At 43.4% G+C, this 23,626-nt stretch overlaps 2 protein-coding genes across 4 annotated transcripts in view; one reads left to right on the forward strand and one right to left on the reverse strand.

Annotated features, from left to right (window-relative positions):
• Positions 1 to 14,468, forward strand: part of c1ql4a (complement component 1, q subcomponent-like 4) — a 31,779-nt gene extending 17,311 nt beyond the window's left edge. Inside the window, exon 2 of the mRNA XM_034172379.1 lies at positions 14,216 to 14,468. Coding sequence (XP_034028270.1) covers positions 14,216 to 14,395 — 180 coding nt within the window. The 3' untranslated portion in view covers positions 14,396 to 14,468. The remainder of the gene's footprint in view (positions 1 to 14,215) is intronic.
• A 6,855-nt stretch (positions 14,469 to 21,323) lies between these two features.
• zgc:153867 (uncharacterized protein LOC337226 homolog) overlaps positions 21,324 to 23,626 on the reverse strand; it is a 32,271-nt gene continuing 29,968 nt past the window's right edge. Inside the window, exons 6-7 of one of the 3 annotated variants that reach the window (XM_034172382.1) lie at positions 23,529 to 23,576; positions 21,324 to 21,846 (exon numbers count right to left, since the gene is read on the reverse strand). In XM_034172382.1, the coding sequence (XP_034028273.1) occupies positions 23,548 to 23,576 (29 nt within the window). In that variant the 3' untranslated portion in view covers positions 21,324 to 21,846; positions 23,529 to 23,547. Of the gene's footprint in view, positions 21,847 to 23,521; positions 23,577 to 23,626 lie in introns of all 3 variants that reach the window. The other 2 variants (XM_034172381.1, XM_034172380.1) reach the window with 2 other exon arrangements.

Raw genomic sequence — 23,626 nt, forward strand, 5'->3', positions numbered from 1 at the left:
TAGAGCCAGGCCTGGATGCAGGGCCCGTCAGCGAGCGCCTGGTGGCTGGGCTTGCCACAGCCCAATAAAGCAATGTGGACCTTCCATCTCCACTCTGTGGGCTCACCACCCGCAGGGGGAACCGCTGGTGTCGGGTGCGCTGTCCTTTGGATGGCAGTGAAAGTTGAAGGCCTCGACAGACCAGACCCAGGCGGCAGGGGCTAGATCTGGGGGTGTGGAACGTCACCTTGCTGTGGGGGAAGGAGCTGGAGCTTGAGCGGGAGATGGAGATGGAGCGATATCAGTTAGATCTGGTGGGCCTCGCCTCCACGCACAGCCTCGGCTCCTGAACCACTCTCCTTGATAGGGTGGGACCTTATTCTTCTCTGGAGTTGCCCAGGGCGTGAGGCACCAGGCGGGTGTGGGGATACTCGCAAGTTCCTGGCTGAGCGCCGCTACATTGGAGTTTACTCCAGTAGACGAGAGAGTCGCTTCCCTGTGTCTTCAGGTGGCGGGGGAACACTGACTGTTGTCTGTGCGTATGCACCGAACAGCATTTTGGAGTATTCAGCCTTCTTGGAGTCCCTGAATGGAGTCCTGTATGGGGCTCAGGTGGGGGACTCCATTGTTCTGCTAGGAGACTTCAACGCACACGTGGGCAATGACAGAGACACCTGAAGAGGTGTGATTGGGAGGAATGGCCTCCCTGATCTAAACCCGAATGGTCGTTTGTTATTGGACTTCTGTGCTAGCCATGGACTGTCCATAACGAACACCATGTTCGAATATAAGGATGCTCATAAGTGTACGAGGTCTGTTAGAAAACTATCCGACCTTTTTATTTTTTGCAAAAACCATATGGATTTGAATTACATGTTGGGAAGGTGTCGTGACACGGACCCACAACAGGGGGTGCTAAGGAACGGACAATGGATAAGCCAACGAGTAACAATTTAATGTTGTGGAAACACACAACGGAATACAGACAGAAATATGGATTGCCAATTATACACCAGGTGACGTGTGGGCAGGCTCGAAGATAGAAGACCTCTGGCGAAAGAAGAGCTGATTCCCACACAGCTTCCACCACCAACGGGCCTGAAGAACACCGGAGCCGCCAAGTCCCGAGTCCCCAGGTGGCCTCTGCCTTCGGCTGTCAACCCTGGTACTGCTGGCAGAGAACAGAGAAAATCCAGGTGAGTGTGAGTCCGCACACTCAGTAGTCCACTCACAGATAATGTTCTTTAAGGAGGGAGCACCTCCACCTCCAATCACACACTCGTGCAGCTCCTGTGTAACCACTTATCTGATATGGAGCGTGAGGCGAAGTCGTCGCGGTCACGCCCTTACTCCAGCTCTGATAAGGACACCACAGGGCAAACGGCTGCAAAGAAGAGTTCAGTTTAGCAGAGAAATCTCAATAGAGACGGTTACCTCTTGGTTGCTGATTTCTCGGCGGGGAGGTGGAGTTGTAGTCTGGCTTTTATGGTGATGTGGAAGATGAGTGACAGCTGGTGCAGATGATGAGTGACAGCCGTCACTGTCCGTTGCTCCGACGCCCTCTCGTGCTTGAAGCCCGCACTTCAAGCAGGCGCCATCTGGTGGTGGTGGGCCAGCAGTACCTCCTCTTCAGCGGCCCACACAACATTACATGTGATTGCATCAGCCAAGCTTGAACCTTCATGCGCATGCGTGAGTTTTTTCACACCTGTCGGTTGCGTCATTCGCCTGTGAGCAGGCTTTGTGTGAGCAGTGGTCCACCCCTCTCGTCTGATTTTTATTGCGAGTAAAATGTCTGAATGATTTGGAGCTTTGCTGTATCAAATTTTTCCAGAAACTGTGAGAGACAGCCAGGTGGACACCATTCGGAAAATTCAGATGGCTTTCAGGGACGATTTTATGGGGATCACACAGATTAAGGAGTGTTACAGCCGGTTTAAAGACCGCCCACAGCATCTGAGAGTGCGCCGCACTCCGAGCGGCAATCGGCAGGCTGAAACGACCAGATCATTTCCAAAGTGAAGGCTGTGTTGATCCGGGACGTCGTCTGACTACCACAGAAATGGCAGAAGACGTGGACATCAGCACTTTTTCGGCACATTCCACTGTTACAGGAGTTTTTGTCATGGAAAGAGGAGTTTCTTTGCGGCGTTGCTTTGCGCCATGCGGCTCCGTCCCGACTCGCGAATTCCTCCGCTCCTCTTTCCATGACAAAAACTCCTGTAACAGTGGAATGCGCCACAGAGCCGTGAATGGCGTGGGACAAAAGCACCTCCGTGTTGGTCTCACAGGACGGCTTTCAGATGGCTTTCAGACGGCTTTCGGTGGCTTTTCAGTCGTGTGACTATCCGAGAAATTGTGGATGAGCTGGACATGCTAGAACATGTCCTGTGAGGCTTCATCACGGCGTTGCTTTGCGCCATGCAGCTCCGTCCCGACGCGCGAATTCCTCCGCACGTCTGTCTCAATGTGCCGATAAAGTGCTGATCACGTCTTCTGCAATTTCTCTGGTAGTCAGACGACGTCACGGATCAACACAGCGTTCAGTTTGGAAATGAACGGCACATTCCACTGTTACAGGAGTTTTTGTCATGGAAAGAGGAGCGGAGGAATTCGCGAGTCGGGACGGAGCCGCATGGCGCAAAGCAAGGCCGCAAAGCAACTCCTCTTTCCATGACAAAAACTCCTGTAACAGTGGAATGTGCCGAAAAAGTGCTAATGTCCATGTCTTCTGCCATTTCTGTGGTAGTCAGATGACGTCCCGGATCAACACAACCTTCACTTTGGAAATGATCTGGTCGTTTCAGCCTTTCGATCACCATTTGGAGTGCGGCGCGCTCTCAGCCGCTGTGGGTGGTCTTTAAACTGGCTGTAACACTCCTTAATCTGTGTGATCCCCATAAAATCGTCCCTGAAAGCCATCTGAATTTTCCGAATGGTGTCCACCTGGCTGTCTCTCACAGTTTCTGGAAAAATTTGATGCAGCAAAGCTCCAAATCGTTCAGACATTTTACTCGCAATAGCAATCCGACGAGGGGGGTGGACCACTGCTCACATAAAGCCTGCTCACAGGCGAATGACGCAACCGACAGGCGTGAAAAAACTCACGCATGCGCACAGACCTTGTATATGGTACCAGAGCACCCTAGGCCAAAGATTGATGATCGATTTTGTGATCATATTATCTGATTTGAGGCCACATGTTCTGGACATTCGGGTGAGGAGAGGGGTAGAGCTGTCAACTGATCACCATCTGGTAGTGAGTTGGATCAGAGGGTGGGGAGGACTTTGGACAGACCTGGTAAGCCCAAACGGATAGTGCGGGTGAACTGGGAATAGCTGGAGGAGCCCACTGTCCAACAGATCTTCAACTCACACCTCTGGCAGAGCTTCTCTAGCATCCCTGTGGAGGTTGGGGGCACTGAACCAGAATGGGCAATGTTCAAAGCTTCCATTGCTGATGCTGCAGCAGGGAGCTGTGGCCTGAAGGTCTTAGGTGCCTCAAGGGGTGGCAACCCTCAGGCACTGTGGTGGACACCGGTGGTCAGGGAAGCCGTCCGACTGAAGAAGGAGTCCTTCCGGGATATGTTATCTCGGAGGACTCCAGAGGCAGTTGCAAGGTACCAACAGGCCAGAAGGGCAGCAGCCTCTGCTGTGGGGGAGGCAAAGCAGCGGGTATGGGAGGAGTTCGGAGCAACCATGGAGAAGGACTTTCGGTCGGCACCAAAATGCTTCTGGCGGACTATGAGGCACCTCAGGAGGGGAAAACGGGGAACCATCCAAGCTGTCTACAGTAAGGATGGGACTCTGTTGACCTCAACTGAGGATGTAATCTGGTGTTGGAAGGAACACTTTGAGGACCTCCTGCATCAGACCGGAGCCCCCTCTATATTAGAGGCAGAGCTGGAATCAATTTCCCTGGTGGAAGTCACTGAGGTAGTTAAACAACTCCGCAGTGGCAAGGCACCGGGGGTTCATGAGATCCATCCAGAAATGCTGAAGGCTCTGTGTGTGGAGGGGTTGTCTTGGATGAGACATCTCTTCAACACTGCGTTGAGGTCTGGGACAGTGCTTAAGGAGTGGCAAACTGGGGTGGTGGTCCCCATATTTAAGAAGGGGGACCAGAGTGTGTGCCAACTACAAGGGCATCACACTACTCAGCCTCCCTGGTAAAGTCTACTCCAGGGTGTTGGAGAGGAGGGTTCGGCCGATAGTTGAACCTCTGATTGAGGAGGAACAATGTGGGTTCCGTCCTGGTTGTGGAACAACTGACCAGCTCTCACAAGGATCCTGGAGGGTGCCTGGGAGGATGCCCACCAAGTCTACATGTGTTTCGTGGACTTGGAGAAGGCGTATGATCAGGTACCCCGGGAGATACTGTGGGAGGTGCTGAGGAAGTATGAAGTGAGGGGGTCCCTTCTCAGGGCCATCCAATCTCTGTACTCGCAAGGCAAGCCCTGTGTTCTGGTGCTCGGCAATAAGTTGGACTCGTTTCCGGTGGAGGTTGGCCTCTGCCAGGGCTGCGCCTTGTCACCAATCCTTTTTGTGATATTCGTGGACAGGCTAATGAGGCGTAGTCGGGGGGAGGAGGGATTCCAGTATGGTGGGCTCAGGGTCTCATCACTGCTTTTTGCAGATGATGTCCTGTTGGCTTCATCGGCTGGTGACCTCCACCACTCACTGGATTGGTTTACAGCCGAGTGTGAAGCGGCTGTGATGAGGATCAGCACCTCTAAATCTGAGACCATGGTTCTCAGCAGGAAACCGATGGATTGCCTACTCCGGATAGGGAATACGGCCTTGCCGCAAGTGAAGGAGTTCAAGTGCCTCGGGGTCTTGTTCACGAGTGAGGGGATGATGGAGCATGAGATTGGCTGGAGAATCGGCGCAGCAGGGGCGGTATTGCATTTGCTTTCCCGTACTGCTGTGATGAAAAGGGAACTGACCCAAAAGGTGAAGCTCTCAATCTACTGGTCAGTCTTCTTTCCTACTCTCACCTAGTGTTGGGTCATGACCGAAAGAACTAGATCGTGGGCACAAGCGGCCGAAATGGGTTTCCTTAGGAGGAGGGCTGGTGTCTCCCTTATAGACAGTGTGAGAAGTTCGGTCATCCGTGGGGAGCTTGGAGTAGAGTCGCTGCTCCTTCACATTGAAAGAAGCCAGCTGAGGTGGTTCAGGCATCTGGTAAGGATGCCCCCTGGGCGCTTCCCAAGGGAGGTGTTCCAGGCACGTCCATCTGGGAGGAGACCCCGGGGAAGACCCAGAACTAGGAGGAGAGATTATATCTCCTCACTGGCCTGGAAACACCTCAGGATCCCCCCCGTCAGAGGTGGTCAATGTGAAACAGGAAAGGGAAGTCTGGGGTGCCCTGCTGGAGCTGTTGCCCCCGTGACCCGAACCTGGAAAAGCAGTTGAAGATGAGTGAGATGATTGTGTGACACCAACAACACCAGATCAAATTCCTTGTGAAGACTTAGTTGGCATTAGATTCTGATTCCAATTCTGATTCCGATTCGATTCTGAAGTGATAGGGAGTCCAGATCCAGGATGATTCTGCTTTGGCCGAGGTATTCACACTCCGAGTGCCTTTTTAATTTAATATTGATTAAACTTGGCTCACTACTGTTGTAAACCTGTTTAATATTCTCTTCTATTCCCCAATCCACTGTCAGGGATGTATGTGTTATATGCTGCTTAATATTCCTGCATGACACCAGCTGTTATTAAGACTGTGTTGAAGGAGGCATGCTTTGTACTGTGAAGGCTGGTAATATGTCAACCTTCTCTGCACAACTTCTCCCCTCCTTCTCATTAATTGGACGATGACAGTATGTGTGCCGTTCTTGTATTTATCCTTTTTCCTGTTTTCACGGTGCACCGCCGTATATCTATACCAGGTATTCTTAACACACAAGGCAAAAATCCCCACTCGGCTCCCGTTTAATCTCTCCTGTGTTTTTTCACCTGTCATCAACTCTTTTAATAGCTCAGTTAAAGGTCGAGTTATTTTACACAGTGGTGTTAAAATGTCATCACTCGCTGTAATGACCACTACCTGTATTAACTTTCCCAGTACACAGACATGCCACAGGTGAAATATAATTAGACTCAGAGCAATGGCTGAGAAAACGTTAGACACACAGGAGAATTTTCTCTGCAAAGTCCAATGGACAGCTTTTCAAAAACACATTATTTAAAATAAGTCATCTGAGCTGGCGTGTGACCATGGGCAGTGATGTCACAGGTCATAGGGCATAACATAGAACAATGCTGTAATCTGCAAACTCCCAGAGGAGATGAAAACCTATTCAGTAAATATTCTATTTCCACAAGAGCTCTGCCTTGCCGTCCCTCCGGCCATGTGCTCAGGTCCCTTAGGTAAGTTTAACAGCTACTTTTCTATTGTCTCCGCTCTAAGAGGTCAGTATATCACAGTGAATGAATCCTGTCAGTTTTATTACCGGTGGAGCAGAGCGCCACGGATAAAAACGACTTCATATGCCCCCACATCGCCTCGGTCTAACAAAATAGCTTCGCTTGATCGCCTCTTACTCTATAGCCCTCCTCCCTCTTCCTTCTCCAACCCTCTGGCCCTTTGTTTTTGTTACTGCCCCCCACCCCCGCGTCCTCTTCCCACTTGCTTCTTTTTGTCTATCTTTCTCTGTTATGCAGTCGACCAACTTACATAGAAATCAACACAACCTCCTCCGCCACCACCACCGCCTCCCTCCCTGCTCCTTCCCCCTCGCCTGTGGACCCCCATCCTCCCAGGTGTGTTTATTGAAGGCCCTGTAATGAAACGGCTAGGCGGACACAGAGACAGCTACAGGCAAACCCCAGGGGGCCACCGCCTCCTGGTTCACAACCCTTCTCCCTCTCCAGGATGATCTCAGTGTGCCGCCTGGTTCACATGGATCATTTTGTGTCCTCCGACTGTATCCATATCCCCTGTCGGGTTTCTGTAATCCCACCTCGCCTTGCTCATGCCTCTGTCTGCTCTCGGCATTAATGGATGACTCGCATTATTCTGTCACACACACACACAGGAGCCATACACCAACCAAAACAACAATTCATATATAAGATATCGACAAAATTATCTCTGCTGTGTGTCACAAATATCATTCTGCACTACAAAGGTTCTTGTACGAATCTGAGAAGGCCTGAGGGGAAGAATGCTGTCCTTCACTACCAATGTTTGGCCAAAATAATGAGCAGGATGACATATGCTTGGTGTCAATAGCAAGTCACAATAACGGCATCAGAAGCAGCCGCACATGCAAATGTGATATCGGCTGTCACTGCATGTGTCAAGCAGAGCAACAATATAACCTTTACAGTTGACAATAGATTGGTTCTGCTGTTTGACAAATGGTCTTATGAGGGTTTAAAATGCTGGATTATTGCTGTTTAATTATTCTAATTGGATGTGTTGAAGAACACAAAAGCCCAACAAGAGTCACTGTATTGTTTTTAATGATAAAAATATGCATTTAGTCAATGCTGTCAGTGTTCATAGCAGGCAGCACAGTCTGTGTTTGCAGAGAAATATCAAATATATGAAATAATCTTGGTACAGGCTTCACCATTCTCACACACATTTTACATGGTATCATACTAAAAGCTAAGCATGATATTTTATGTTTATTCCTATCTTGATAGGTGATGATCTTGAAGTTAGTGGTGGGTATGAGACCAGAGGATCTTTGGTTCAAATCCCCAGAAGACCGGAAAACCACTAAATAAGCTTGGGCAAGGACCCTAACCCCAAAGTTGAGCACCTTACATGGACGTACGCTGACATCGGTGTGTAAATGTCAGGCATCACTGTAAAGTGCTTTGAGCAACTACTTCAGATGAAAAAGCACGATATAAATACAGTGCATTTACCATATGTTTGCATTTAGCATTCAGAAATGAGGGTTAGGTTTAGGATTAGAATAATAGATATTAAACAAAATTCCACTTTTTCCCTGCCCAGATGTGATGTCATCCCAACCTGCCTGACTGAGGAAAATGTTGAATTTGTATGAATTTAGCTGAAAAATCCAACAGACTATGTTCAGATTTTTCTGCATTACTTTTTCATATGTCTGGGCTTCCCACATTTAGCAAGCATGGAAATAACTGAATAAATTTGGCAGATTTTAGCTGTAATGCATGACCTGCTACTACAAAAGCCAAATTGTTTACTGACACCAAAACTAAAAGCAGAAAATCTGACAAATCTGAGCATGAAACCACAGATGTCACAAGTTTTGAGGGAGTGTGCAATTGGCATGCTGACTGCAGGAATGTCCAGAGCTGTTGCTCATGAATTGAATGTTCATTTCTCTACCATAAGCCGTCTCCAAAGTCGCTTCAGAGAATTTGCAAGTACACCCAACTCACCACCGCAGACTGCATGTAACCACACCAGCCCAGGACCTCCACATCCAGCATTTTCACCTCCAAAATCATCTGAGACCAGCCACCCAGACAGCTGCTGCAACAATTTGCAGAACCAAAGAATTTCTGCACAAACTGTCAGAAACCATCTCAGGGAAGCTCATCTGCATGCTTAATGTCCTCATCTGGGTCATGACCTGACTGCATTGGGCAAATGCTCACATTCGATGGCACCTGGCTGCTGATCAACTCGGAGGAGATGTGTTGCACTGCGTGAGGTAAATGGTGGTCACACCAGATACTGACTGGTTTTCTGACCCCCCAATGAAGCAAAACTACACATTTCAGAGTGGCCTTTTATTATGGCCAGCCTAAGGCACACCTGTGCAGTAATCATACTGTCTAATCAGCATCTTGATATGCCACACCTGTGAGGTGGGATGGATTATCTCAGCAAAGCAGAAGTGCTCATTAACACAGATTTAGACAGATTTGTGTACAATATTTTAGAGAAATGGACCTTTTCTGTATATAGAAAATGTTTTAGATCTTTTGAGTTCAGCTCATGAAAAATGGGAGCAAAAACAAAAGTTGTATTTATATTTTTGTTCAGTATAGGGGTCTGAAATTTCCATCTTATGTACATGTCCACTGTGAGAGACATAATCTTAAAAAAAAAAAAAAATCCGGAAATCACAATGTATGATTTTTTAATCATTTATTTGTATGTTACTGCTGCAAATAAGTATTTGAACACCTGTGAAAATCAATATTAATATTTGGTACAGTAGCCTTTGTTTGCAATTAAAGAGGTCAAACATTTCCTGTAGTTTTTCACCAGGTTTGCACACACTGCAGCAGGGATTTTGGTCCACTCCTCCATACAGATCTTCTCCAAATCTTTCAGGTTTGGAGTTTCAGCTCCCTCCAAAGATTTTCTGTTGAGTTCAGATTTGGAGACTGGCCAAGCCACTCCAGGACCTTGAAATGCTTCTTACGGAGCTCCTCCTTAGTTGCCCTGGCTGTGTGTTTGGGGTCATTGTCATGCTGGAAGACCCAGCCATGACCCATCTTCAATGCTCTTACTGAGGGAAAGAGGTTGTTTGCCAAAATCTCACAATAAATGACCTCATCCATCCTCCCTTCAATACAGTGCAGTCGTCCTGTCCCCTTTGCAGAAGAGCACTCCCAAAGTATGATGTTTCCACCCCCATGCTTCACGGTTGGGATGGTTTTCTTGGGGTTGTCCTCATTCTCTAAACATGGTAAGTGGAGTTGATTCCAAAAAGCTCTATTTTGGTCTCATCTGACCACATGACCTTCTCCCATGCCTCCTCTGGATCATCCAGATGGTCAATGGTGAACTTCAAACGGGCCTGGACATGTGCTGGCTTGAGCAGGGGGACCTTGCTGCCCTGCAGGATTTTAAACCATGACAGCATCATCTGTTAATAATGTAATGTTTGTGACTGTGGTCCCAGCTCTCTTCAGGTCATTGACCAGGTCCTCTGTATAGTTCTGAGCTTTCTCAGAATCATCCTTACCCCACAAAGTGAGATCTTGCATGGAATCCCAGACTGAGGGAGACTGACAGTCATCTTGTGTTTCTTCCACTTGCTAATAAACAATCAGAACAGTTGTCATCTACCAAGCTGCTTGCCTGTTGTTCTGTAGTCCATTCCGGCCTTGTGCAGGTCTACAGTTTTGTCCCTGGTGTCCTTAGACAGCTCTTTGGTCTTGGCTATGGTGGACAGGTTGGAGTGTGATTGATTGAGTGTGTGAACAGGTGTCTTTTATACAGGTAACAAGTTCAAACAGATGCAATTAATACAGGTAAAGAGTGCAGAATAAGAGGGCTTCTTAAAGAAAAATTAACAGGTCTGTGTGAGCCAGAATTCGTGCTGTTTGGTAGGCGTTCAAATACTTATTTGCAGCAGTAACATACAAATAAATTATTAAAAAAATTATACATTGTGATTTCTGGATTTTTTTTTTTTTTTAGATTATGTCTCTCACAGTGGACATGCACCTAAGATGAAAATTTCAGACCCCTCCATGATTTCTACGTGGGAGAACTTGCAAAACTGCAGGGTCTTCAAATACTTATTTTCCTCACTGTGTGTGTATATATATATATATATATATATATATATATATATATATATATATATATATATACACATTTTAAATTCATCCTTTTTTTAAAAATTCAAAATTCAGTTTCTTTTGTCAGTCTACAGGACATGCAATTAACTTGTGTGTCACGACTCTAACCACACGACAAAGCAATACATCATCTGCACAATCTTAAATCTAATGAAACAAGACTTGTTCTGCAACAATAGTTGTTTTTTTTTTTAATCATGTGGTTGCTGAGCTGTGAATCCCCAGGAGATTGATTTCCCTGCTCCCTTAATCAATCTGTGTTAGTGTGTACAGGGACATGTTTAACCACTGGTCAACAGCCTGTTGTGGGTGGATGCAGCATCCACGGTCTGCATCTCATTTAAAGGGACACACAGACAACACCCTGCCAATAGAACAAAACATCAGCTTTGACAGATGGTCAGCAATCTGTATAGAGGCAAGCAAAATGTATCAGTACAGACAGAATTTTTTTTTCTTAAGTAACAGTGAATCAGGCTGTGTTACTCAGAGATTGACTGTTTTCAAATTGATGCATGCTCGTTGGGGAGAAAGGGCCAGAGTGATGGGGATGACATGATGGTGGTTGAGTTGCAGATCATATTCTGTGGCTGTCATGGAGATGTGCGTGGCTGCTGACATAGATTGAGTGCTCCACTGAGCCAGACACAAAGCTGACGGCTGACATATGTCGAATGATTGCACCCGCAAAACCAGATTTATTGATACACTCTAGTTAACAAGGCTGTTCACACCAGAAAACTATTTTGCCATATCAATAATATTTAATATTATTCATATGAAACCATCCTCTGCATTAAATATTTACAGAGGTGAAGTCTGGAATCCTTTTTGGATTGATACCCACTGTTCACTACTTGTCACCATGGCAGTGTTCTAAGAATTGAGAAAAATCAAATCACTTTCTGCACCAATTATCTCATTTAGTGTTTTGAATTCGGCACATTCAAAATACAAAATTAAATAAATGTTAAAAACAGGAAATCATTTTTCTGAGGTCATTGTTAAAAATTACTCAGTGTTTCAAGCCCATTGAAAATACATGCACAGTGTGAAGGCTGGACATGAAATAAGAACGTGTTGGAAATATGGAATCATTTTCTGAACCAATTGGTTCATTTAATGTGTTGTGCATTAAAAAACAGTAAATCATTTTTTGGAATAGTTGTTTCATTGTTTAGAGCATTCTGAATCAGTGACTCATTTCCCAAATACCTTCGTTTATGTCTTTATGAGTTATAAAACAGTAAATCATTTTCTGAAGCACATGTTTCATTTAGTATTTGGAACATTTTAAATCAGTGAGCAATTTTTTAAATAAAATTTCTTTAGTAAATGCTTTGAGTATCAAAACTGTGAGTGAGCAGTTGTATCTCATTTGAAGTATTTTGAATTGGTGAGTTTTCAAAAGAAATTGCTATGAAACTATGAATCATTTTCTGTAGCATTTTGAAACAGTGACTTTTTATGCAATTGCTTCAGTTAATGCTTGGAACATTCTGAATCACTTTTTAAATGGAATTTCTTCGGTAAATGCTTTTAATGTCATAAAACTGTGAATCATTTTCAGATACAAGTGTATCATCATTTGAAGCATTTTGAATTGGTGAGTTCTGAATGAATTGCTCCATTAATGCATTGAGTGTCACTAAACTCTGAATCATTTTCAATAGTATTTGTATCATTGGAGCATTTTGAATCAGTGAGTCATTTTTTAATGCAATTGCTTCAGTTAATGCTTTGAGTGTTATAAGCCTGTAAATTGTTTTCTGGAACAGTTGTTTCATTAACTGTTTTTGGGCATTTTGAGTCATTTTGACTTGTTTTCTGAAGAAACTGCTTCATGTATTATTTTGAACATGTTCAAACAATGAGTTTTTTTTTAATGAGTTGTTTCATTTAGTGTTTTTTCTCTCTCTCTCATTTAATTTGGTTATTCTTGGACGGTTTACGGGTGGCTTACTCTGTTCCAGCTACACCTCATATAGTTGTACACTCGCACTCTCTAGATTTGTAACTCAATTCAGGCATGTTTTTAAAGGTGTCCAAGGAGTAAACCCAATTAAACATGTTAACAAACAAGTAAAGATCTGCTGCTGCCAGGTCAATAAGACCAAACTCACACAAAGCATCCAAATGTGAAGCTGTCTGTCTGAGGCAGAGCCACTCAATATCACACATATTGATCCGGCCAGAGATCATAAGCAACAGGTCAATAATCAGTGGGAATCGTGTTGCTGTTTCTCAGTCGAACTAGTTCCTCCCCCCGACAGTTCCCAGTCAGTCCACTTATCCACACAAGCCAATCAGATTCCCATCCTTTGCCCTGAGAGGCACAGAACAGCTGTTTTAAGTTCCCATCTGATGTCACAGGTCCCAGAACCCCCCCCCCCCCCCACACACACACACACACCACCCTTTCATTTAGCAGGAATTTTGATTCCACGGGGTGGTGATGTCACATCTGAAGCTTGAAGGCTGTTAATAATTGTGGTCTAAAAATTGAAGCCATATGGCCTTTCAAATTTCACAAAACTGACTAAATTTAGTTTATACCGATACCCATTATAATGTCAGTTTAATTTTTGTAAGACATTGCAAAATTTACAGCTCATTTTAATGAAGAATTCCATAGTTAATATTTTATTGTCCTTTGTTGTCATCGGACTACAGGAGGAAGCATGCGTGTGCATGCGTAAGGTTTTGAGATTATTCGTGAGTCATGACCTTACCCACTTGCTTGATGCGCATTTCCAGGGTGTGCAAACTAACATCCGTTTGTCTTGTAGATTTAGAAGCTTTTTTCTCGCTACGTTTTACAAAATATATATTAGATTTATAGAGAAATAAGCTGTTTCAGAGCCTTTTCCACTATCTTGGTTTATTTAGTTTGAGTGAGCAACCAGCTGACATCACACTGACTTTCTTTACTCTGATTTGCTCTTGATTACTCTTATTTAAATGCTCAGGAATAAATGTATAGTGGTGCCAAAGAAAAGTCTTTTTGTGGCTTAAATCTTAAAAAAACAAAAGCTGGACAGCTTTAAAGCTGACAAAGGTGCATCATGAGAATGCTGATTTTTAGATTTAAGGTCATCTTGCACAATAAACCATAAGGTGTGACCAAAAATATCACAGAGACACTGAGGAGGTGCCTCATTTAAAAATAAATAAATAAAAACATCAAGTAAGGAAGAGACTGTTCTTGTGCATGTCTCTTTAATTGGAAAGAGGCTGGTTCTTCACACAGAGACCTGCTCAAAACATCATGTAACTGCCAAATGTAGCTGACTGTCATTGTGGACACCAAAGTAATACGAGTAACAGAAAGATGTGATCAAGATTCCTAAAGGGCATTGTCTCTGTTCCACATACATTACTAAAACAACTTAAAATATACCTTTACAATATTGTGTTGACATAATCAGTGCATTTTACAGAGTTCATGTCTAGGGTTTGGAAAGACTGAGGAATATAAGAATTTCACACCGAAGATGTTTAACATGAAACCATACATAACTGTAAAAGGAATATAAACAAAAACAAAATTTGCACAAGATGAATCCTTTACAGACTGAAGTATCAGGAGCTGATTACAAACTGGTGGTGACATTTGCAAATGTCTGTTCAGTTTTCATGCACATTCTAATGTTAGTGTGTGTGTGTCCTCTGTGGGTGACAGGTGAGAGCCAGCGCCATCGCTCAGGACGCTGATCAGAATTACGACTACGCCTCCAACAGTGTGATTCTGCATTTGGACGTTGGTGATGAGGTGTGTGTGCAGCTGGACGGAGGGAAGGTTCACGGAGGAAACACAAACAAGTACAGCACCTTCTCTGGCTTCCTCATCTACCCAGACTGAATCGAATTCTACTCGCAGAAGGACGAAGCAAATTAAGGAAAACACACACACACACACACACGTGTATGCAAAACACACAAGCACACGCACAAAGCTCAGACATCCTGGGATTATAGCAGACTGCAAACATTTGGATCCAGTGAAAATCAGAGATAACAGGAATTAGGTGGAATTCTGTGATACTGAGCCAAATATCATGAGTAACTGCATTTATCTGAGCCGTTGCTGTGGAAATACGAACTTCAGAATATGTACTATTTGTGGTTCTGAAATATCTTAATATGTGTTCCATATTAAATGTGATAGAACATAACCAACACCCTCAGTCTGTTTTTGATGCTATTACGGTGTGAGGGTGCCATTATTCACACAAAGTAAAACGGCACACCTACAGTCAGATACAGAAGTATTTGTGACAATCACAACTTTTGTCATGTTGCCTCTGTACGCCATCATGACTGACCTGAAACAAGCCACACAAACCTATAGAGTGCTTATGGGTATCTTGGTGGCTTCCCTCACTTGGCTCCTCCTAGCATGCTCACTCCACTTTTGACAACGTTAAGAACAAGTAATTGGACAAAGCAAATATTAGGATTATTGTTGATACAAACCATCACATTTTCAGCCAGGTTTTTTTAAAAAAAAAAGTTAAATCAGGGGCTGAAAACATCAACACTTCTATGCTACTGAATATGTCTGGACTTCAGTTCCATTAATTAAGAAATACCGTATGGCACTGTTACTGTATGATAAGTCTGAGCATATTCTTTCAGAAAGCGCTGTAACTAAGTTTAAGGATATGATTCCTTCTTTATGTTCTCTAATGCCATATACCAACACAGTGCAGAGTAGCTACCTAAACTCTGTAAGTGAGATAGAGTATCTCGTCAGTAGTTTTACATCCTCATTGAAGACAACTTTGGATGCTGTAGCTCCTCTGAAAAAGAGAGCTTTAAATCAGAAGTGCCTGACTCCGTGGTATAACTCACAACCCGTAAGTTGGAGAGGAAATGGCGTCTCACTAATTTAGAAGATCTTCACTTAGCCTGGAAAAAGAGTCTGTTGCTCTATAAAAAAAGCCCTCCGTAAAGCTAGGACATCTTACTACTCATCACTAATTGAAGAAAATAAGAACAACCCCAGGTTTCTTTTCAGCACTGTAGCCAGGCTGACAAAGAGTCAGAGCTCTATTGAGCCGAGTATTCCTTTAACTTTAACTAGTAATGACTTCATGACTTTTTTTGCTAATAAAATTTTAACTATTAGAGAAAAAATTACTCATAACCATCCCAAAGACGTATCGTTATCTTTGGCTGCTTTCAGTGATGCCGGTATTTGGTTAGACTCTCTCAGATTGTTCTGTCTGAGTTATTTTCATTAGCTACTTCATCCAAACCATCAACATGTCTATTAGACCCCATTCCTACCAGGCTGCTGAAGGAAGCCCTACCATTATTTAATGCTTCGATCTTAAATATGATCAATCTATCTTTATTAGTTGGCTATGTACCACAGGCTTTTAAGGTGGCAGTAATTAAACCATTACTTAAAAAGCCATCACTTGACCCAGCTATCTTAGCTAATTATAGGCCAATCTCCAACCTTCCTTTTCTCTCAAAAATTCTTGAAAGGGTAGTTGTAAAACAGCTAACTGATCATCTGCAGAGGAATGGTCTATTTGAAGAGTTTCAGTCAGGTTTTAGAATTCATCATAGTACAGAAACAGCATTAGTGAAGGTTACAAATGATCTTCTTATGGCCTCAGACAGTGGACTCATCTCTATGCTTGTTCTGTTAGACCTCAGTGCTGCTTTTGATACTGTTGACCATAAAATTTTATTGCAGAGATTAGAGCATGCCATAGGTATTAAAGGCACTGCGCTGCGGTGGTTTGAATCATATTTATCTAATAGATTACAATTTGTTCATGTAAATGGGGAATCTTCTTCACAGACTAAGGTTAATTATGGAGTTCCACAAGGTTCTGTGCTAGGACCAATTTTATTCACTTTATACATGCTTCCCTTAGGCAGTATTATTAGACGCCATTGCTTAAATTACGCAGATGATACCCAGCTTTATCTATCCATGAAGCCAGAGGACACACACCAATTAGCTAAACTGCAGGATTGTCTTACAGACATAAAGACATGGATGACCTCTAATTTCCTGCTTTTAAACTCAGATAAAATTGAAGTTATTGTACTTGGCCCCACAAATCTTAGAAACATGGTGTCTAACCAGATCCTTACTCTGGATGGCATTACCCTGACCTCTAGTAATACTGTGAGAAATCTTGGAGTCATTTTTGATCAGGATATGTCATTCAGTGCGCATATTAAACAAATATGTAGGACTGCTTTTTTTGCATTTGCGCAATATCTCTAAAAGTAGAAAGGTCTTTTCTCAGAGTGATGCTGAAAAACTAATTCATGCATTTATTTCCTCTAGGCTGGACTATTGTAATTCATTATTATCAGGTTGTCCTAAAAGTTCCCTGAAAAGCCTTCAGTTAATTCAAAATGCTGCAGCTAGAGTACTAACGGGGACTAGAAGGAGAGAGCATATCTCACCCATATTGGCCTCTCTTCATTGGCTTCCTGTTAATTCTAGAATAGAATTTAAAATTATTCTTCTTACTTATAAGGTTTTGAATAATCAGGTCCCATCTTATCTTAGGGACCTCATAGTACCATATCACCCCAATAGAGCGCTTCGCTCTCAGACTGCAGGCTTACTTGTAGTTCCTAGGGTTTGTAAGAGTAGAATGGGAGGCAGAGCCTTCAGCTTTCAGGCTCCTCTCCTGTGGAACCAGCTCCCAATTCAGATCAGGGAAACAGACACCCTCTCTACTTTTAAGATTAGGCTTAAAACTTTCCTTTTTGCTAAAGCTTATAGTTAGGGCTGGATCAGGTGACCCTGAACCATCCCTTAGTTATGCTGCTATAGACTTAGACTGCTGGGGGGTTCCCATGATGCACTGAGTGTTTCTTTCTCTTTTTGCTCTGTATGCACCACTCTGCATTTAGTCATTAGTGATTGATCTCTGCTCCCCTCCACAGCATGTCTTTTTCCTGGTTCTCTCCCTCAGCCCCAATCAGTCCCAGCAGAAGACTGCCCCTCCCTGAGCCTGGTTCTGCTGGAGGTTTCTTCCTGTTAAAAGGGAGTTTTTCCTTCCCGCTGTCACCAAGTGCTTGCTCACAGGGGGTCGTTTTGACCGTTGGGGTTTTTACGTAATTAATGTATGGCCTTGTCTTACAATATAAAGCGCCTTGGGGCAACTGGTTGTTGTAATTTGGCGTTATATAAATAAAATTGATTGATTGATATTCAGTGACTGTCAGAAGAGGGAAGGAAGCCACCAAGATACTAATGAGACAGATATAGGCTTCTGTGGCTGTGATTGAAGACACCATGCATAGTGCAACCTTTGTCTGTTGCATTACCATTTCACTTCAGGGTGTAGTGAAAGAGAACGTCTTCCTTAACAAGATGATGTGAAATTTCAGCTTAAGTTTGCCGGAAGGCACACAGGAGACTAGCGCCTACATTTAATGTTTTCTTGTCAGAATAAATGTATAAATGCTGAAGTAACAAACCTATGCTCAGTTTCTCAAGTCATATTCACAGATGCCTAGAACTCCTTCAGTTGTCATGAGTATCTTGGTGGCTTGCCTCACTACCCTCTTGTAGTTTTTGAGAGCTTCCTACTCCAAAGATCAACACACATTTTTTTAAATATCTTGATGATTGATGGAAATGAAGTTCAAGACTTAATTAGTAACTTGGAAATATTCACGTATCCATCCTCAAATTCTTTGTCCAATTACCTATGGACTAAAAATGGAGTGAATGTGTTCACAAGTAGCTGTAATGCCTAAATGGTTCTCATTCCACTGTGGTGGTGCAGAGAGAAAATTTCAAAAACGAGTGCTGTCCAAATACTTATGGGCTTGACTGCACTCTCCATTCCAGTGACCTCTGAACAAATGCTTTAGGTATCTTTAGTCAAATAACTCTTCTACTTCTACCTACTGGGATGGATTAAGCTTGTGAAGACCGACTGACCCTGTACTGTGACTGTAACAGTTAAAATAATGCCATCTGAACAGATGTTCGACCCTCCTTTCCACGGCACAGGAATGCAAAATATAAAGCCCACAGACGATTTGATGTTTTCCGCTGTCCTCCCTGTGTGTGTGTGTGCTGGGTTCTTTCTGTCCAAAAACCACGTGACTCTAAATTTGCCCGTAGCTGTATATGTTTGTCTGTGTGCATTACCTCTGTGATGGACAGATGACATGTCCAGGATGCATCCGATTCCTCACTTAAATAAGGCCCAGGATATACAGCAGACAAAGATAATGCATGGATAATACACCTCACATTTAACGTGTGATGAAACAAAGTGCATTATTGATGGAGTGGATGTGTATACAATGTAAGATCATAAACTAAATGTTCCAACAATACATTACCGGTGTCGCAGACCGAACGTACCCCCCTAAAAATTGGTCCACCCTGCCTTCACTGTGCATGCGTCATTTTGGCCCACAGAAGCATGTCTGAGACGGACTTGCTACACCCAAAGCGATCAAAGGGAATAATGCGATTATTAACCATCAAATGATCAAGTAAAACCCCTTAAATCATTGTGAAGGAAGCTTTAAGCATAAACTAGCCCATTTTAAGCAGAAACAAGGCAATAATCGGTAGTCGTTACCGACGCTCTGAAATGACGTAGGTGCAGCTGTAGCGTTATTTTAAAAAAAATCATGCTGACTTTATGTGGAAATGATTGCTGTACAAAAGCTTCAGATATCTGTCATTGAGATAGATGATGATGACTGGAGTGCATTAGAAACGAGGTGATAATCAGTGAATTGCTGGTGACGCTCAGAAATGTCGCATGCGTAGTGAAGGCAGGGTGGACCAATTTTTAGGGGGGACCATTCAGTCGGCAACACTGGCACAGTGCAATTAAACTGCCATACCTATTTAACATTCTTCTTGAGAAACCCTGTTAACTGTCATATTTAAAGTGTAATCATGGGATGGCCTGATATATACATTGAGTAGATGGTTGCTATTAAAAACAAACAAACTCATGATTGTCTGTTTTTGTTTACATGGTGACTGACCACACGTGTGACTTGGATTATGTCATTAAATCGCATCAGTAGCAAGCACACTTCAGCTAATTAGCAAAGCTAACTTTTTCATTCACTGATTAGCTTTCCAGCTAGCTGAAAATCAGTGGATGAATTAGCTTCCCCTGAATAGTCTCATTGACCAAGTATAACATTTTTTTTTTTTCTTTTTTGAACAAAATTTAAAGGTCACATTTGAACCCTGTTATCATACTTGTTCCGCTACTTGTCCAAAAAGCAAAGAACACATACTGCAAAGGCAACCATCACAGAGGAGCAGGTCATGCCAGAAAAAAATGTGATGTTGAATTCAAACTGCATATCTGAAGATCTGACCTTGGCATACAATGCCCCCCCTTCATACTTCAACATATTCAAATTTCAGCTCTTAGCCTAAAGGCTCTAAAAACCTGAGGTCTGCTTTTCAGGTTTTTGAAGCCAAGAAACCAAGCCACTCCTAAAATTTGAATTACCCGACCAGTTGACTGGAACAAAAGCAGCTAGCTAGTCGGGTACTGGCTTCCTGTAGCCAACCATTATGTTCGCACCTTTGCAGGAGAACAAGGGCCTAGGTCTTTGGATCCCTGGTGCATCCCACTTTACTGTATTATTATGAAGCATGGACACCGGCAACCAGTCAACTGACGACTTGAGTACCGCTGGAGTGACAGTCTGCGTGTGCTACAAACTGCAGAGTAATGACACCCAATCAAATGGAATAGTTTAATGGGATAGATGCTGAAATCTCATAAAAAGTATCTATATTATAGACTATTTCCAATCTATGTTCATTTCAACATTTGATTCTACATTTTCAATATGACCACTTTGCAGCTCTGACAAACTGGGGAGACGTAACACTCACCTCCACCTTAAAACAGGGTGACTTGAATACAGCCTGGAGATAATTAGTAAAAAAGTGAAGAATCTAAAGAGCGCAGCTGATGGCATTTTGGATTGTAAGGATTTGGTGAATCGGTTGATTTTGTGCAGAGGAAGGGGGCTGTCGACACGTGTGGACGTGCTATGGCTGGACCCAGCCCCTGGCAGATTCCAGTTGAAAGTTAATTGGATGGGGAGAGGTCTGAAACAGGCTGTGGTGAGGCCCATTAGTGATTCCCCTGTCGAATGCAGAGCCACGAGGATCACAGACTCACAAATAGGAGGATTAAAATAATCAATAGCCTTGACTTCCATCGACCACACACATACACACACAGTAATTAGTCGACAACCTATTCAGCAGTGGACTACACAACCCTCCCAAACCTCACACAAGCTGCAAACTCTTGATAGTTGCGGTGTCTAATGAGGGGAAATAGTTGTGGTTGTTTGTGAGAAAAACGAAAAGGTCAGTGAGTGACCACAAACACACAGACACCTCATATCCTAGCACTCTGCTTGCAAGCATTTCCATTCAAATTTGGAGAATAGACAAAAAAAAGACCAAAAGTGAGTTTAGACTGTACAAAATCAGCTCAATCTGAGATCAACAACTGCTTAAAAAAAGTCTTCAGAGTAAGTCTATCAACTTCAGCAGGAAACTTGCAACTCATTATCTTTAAATTCCTCACATCAGGCTCGAGCCAATCCAGAATGTCATATTTTGACAAATCAAGTAGCTCAACATAGATGAGAGCAACTCTGCCCTCTTGTGTTAATATAAAAGCAGTGCAAACGTTTTTTTTTTTTGTTTTTTTTTTTAAACAAAACAGTTACAAAGATGAGACTAAGAAATTTCACAATGCTGGATCAAATAAGCTGCTCACAACGTGTAGGGTTTCAGGAAAAATATTTATTTCAAGCAGTCAAAATAGGGTGAGCTAAAAACACGAGAACCCCTTTGAAACGTTCTACCTTATAGCATAGCTCTGAATACACAGGATGGCTGTAATATTGGAAGAACCTCTTCCTCAGTGAAGAATCTTAAGACAGTGATACAGTAGATAGCCATTATGTATACAGTAACACCCCAAAGAACAGTGACACGATATTTTTTTCTTCCAAATTTACGTACACCCAGGCTGTGCACCTTGGAATATTATTGCAAATGATGCAACCACTTGAGTCCTGTGTGCATATACGTTGGTCATAAATTTGAATAAACCTGGCAGAAAATATCCAGACTCACCTCTGGTCTTCTATGGTGAATGTAAAAGACACTTTTTAAATTAAACATCACAGGAAACTAATTCACAGAAAAGGCTCGGGGCTGCGGGCGAGAAGACAATGTATGTGACAGAGTACAAAATTCAGATCCTCTTCATCTTCAACCACTCATGACCATCTTGACCAGGTCTGTAAAGAGAGACAAATATCAGAATCTGTCCAAGAACAAATCTACCTCCAGTATTTAGAGCCACCTCAACCAGCTCAGATCTCTCCTATTCTGCTCAGCCAGAGGAAATAGGGGTTGAAGAAGGAGGCGGGGTTATCATCGCATCTCCAATCTCAGCTGAAGCATGTGGATTTGGATGCAAGTATGATCCAAGAAGAGCTAGTTAGAGAAGCCATCTTCGCTGTATGCTTTCCTCTAGTTGAGAAGCAGGAGCAGGCGGCCAGGGGGAGAATTTTAAGTTTATTTAAAAAAAAAGGGGGGGGGAAGCAAATATATTAATGGAGCTAGAGTACAGAGTGCGGCCATCTATAAATTCAGCTTCCATCACTACAGAAAGAACATTCAGCACAAAAGTAATTCTCCAGTTAGTAGGAAAATGAACTGGCTCACTCTCCCAAAAGCTGGTGGCTGTAATTCCTGGTTCACACGACAGGATTTTAAAATTATCTGTAGGTGTCCAAAACCTGAGAGACCACACACATGGAGATTTAAAAAAAAAAAAAAAAAAAAAAAATTAAAGAACTGACAGGTTTGGTTGTACAGTGCGTGGTGTTCAGCCACAAGGTAAAAACAACATACCACACACGAACATTCCCAGGTCAGACAGGAAATCTCGCAAAATCTCTCGAGAATAAATGTGACTTCAGAGTAAACAGACAGTTTGTGGACTGTTTAAAACAGAGGGGAAACAAAAAGAAACTGCGTTCTTTATAGGGGTGGAGACAGCGTGACCACCGGACATTCTGGTAAGTCAGAACAGCTGTTTTGATTTTATTTTACCGCTCCACGCGTCTATCACCTCGCTTTCTGACTGGCTACACGTTACATTCAGCAGACTGCGTGCTCGTTCGTGGTAGGGCGACAACACACACTGCAATATCGGGCCAAGACAATCCAACATGTTGAATATCACCAATTTGCAATCGGAGCGCTCCTGACGTCCTTCCGGGAAGATCAGAGTGCTCTTAACACACCACACATCAGCGTCATCACGATTCTCTGGGCGTCCTTAAGATTGTCGGAAGGGGAAGATCGGGTCCGATATCGGCCTAATTATCTTGCCGTGTGAACCAGGGTTAATGTCTACTTCACACTTAAAAAAAAAAAAAAAAGTTAATGGCACAGCTGTGGGGAAAAAAAAAAAGCTTCATTACCAATACCATTGACATTAGAGAAGGTTTGAAGGCAGCAATGCCATGCCAACACTAAAAAAACCACAATAGCCATTAGTGATGGGTTTTCTCAAACAGATTGACATTAGCCACCAGACAATCCCAGCTCTGAGGACTGAGTGAGACCAGTCACTTCCCCACGTTTCCACCATGTATCCCTTTTAAAACGAGGGGAGTCCCAGACACATGCAGAGCATGCTGCAGCTAGCAGCCAAAAAAGGGGGCTGCAGGAGAGAGAGGAAGAACAGCATGAGGCTACATGTGGGGCAAAGAGGACTAGAAATAAGAGGAACCACCAGGCTTTCATAGCTGGCATCTAATGGACAGAAAGTTACATCTCAGCTGCATATTCCTCCCCTTTGAACTGGCAACATGATCAGCACAGCCACAACTAGTCAGTGTTAAAATTACAGCGGATTATTTAACAGCTAAAGGGCAGGAAAGTGTGGAGGTGCCATCGCACTTTATACCTAATGCCCATACCGACCCTCAGGCTGACATGATGTTGCGGACAAAAACTGTGGAAGGGGAACATTTACACATTGTTAGCAGCCCGTATAGACACGGT

The sequence above is a fragment of the Thalassophryne amazonica genome, chromosome 6 (genome assembly GCF_902500255.1).
Source record: "Thalassophryne amazonica chromosome 6, fThaAma1.1, whole genome shotgun sequence".
In the NCBI taxonomy this organism is placed as follows: Eukaryota; Metazoa; Chordata; class Actinopteri; order Batrachoidiformes; family Batrachoididae; genus Thalassophryne; species Thalassophryne amazonica.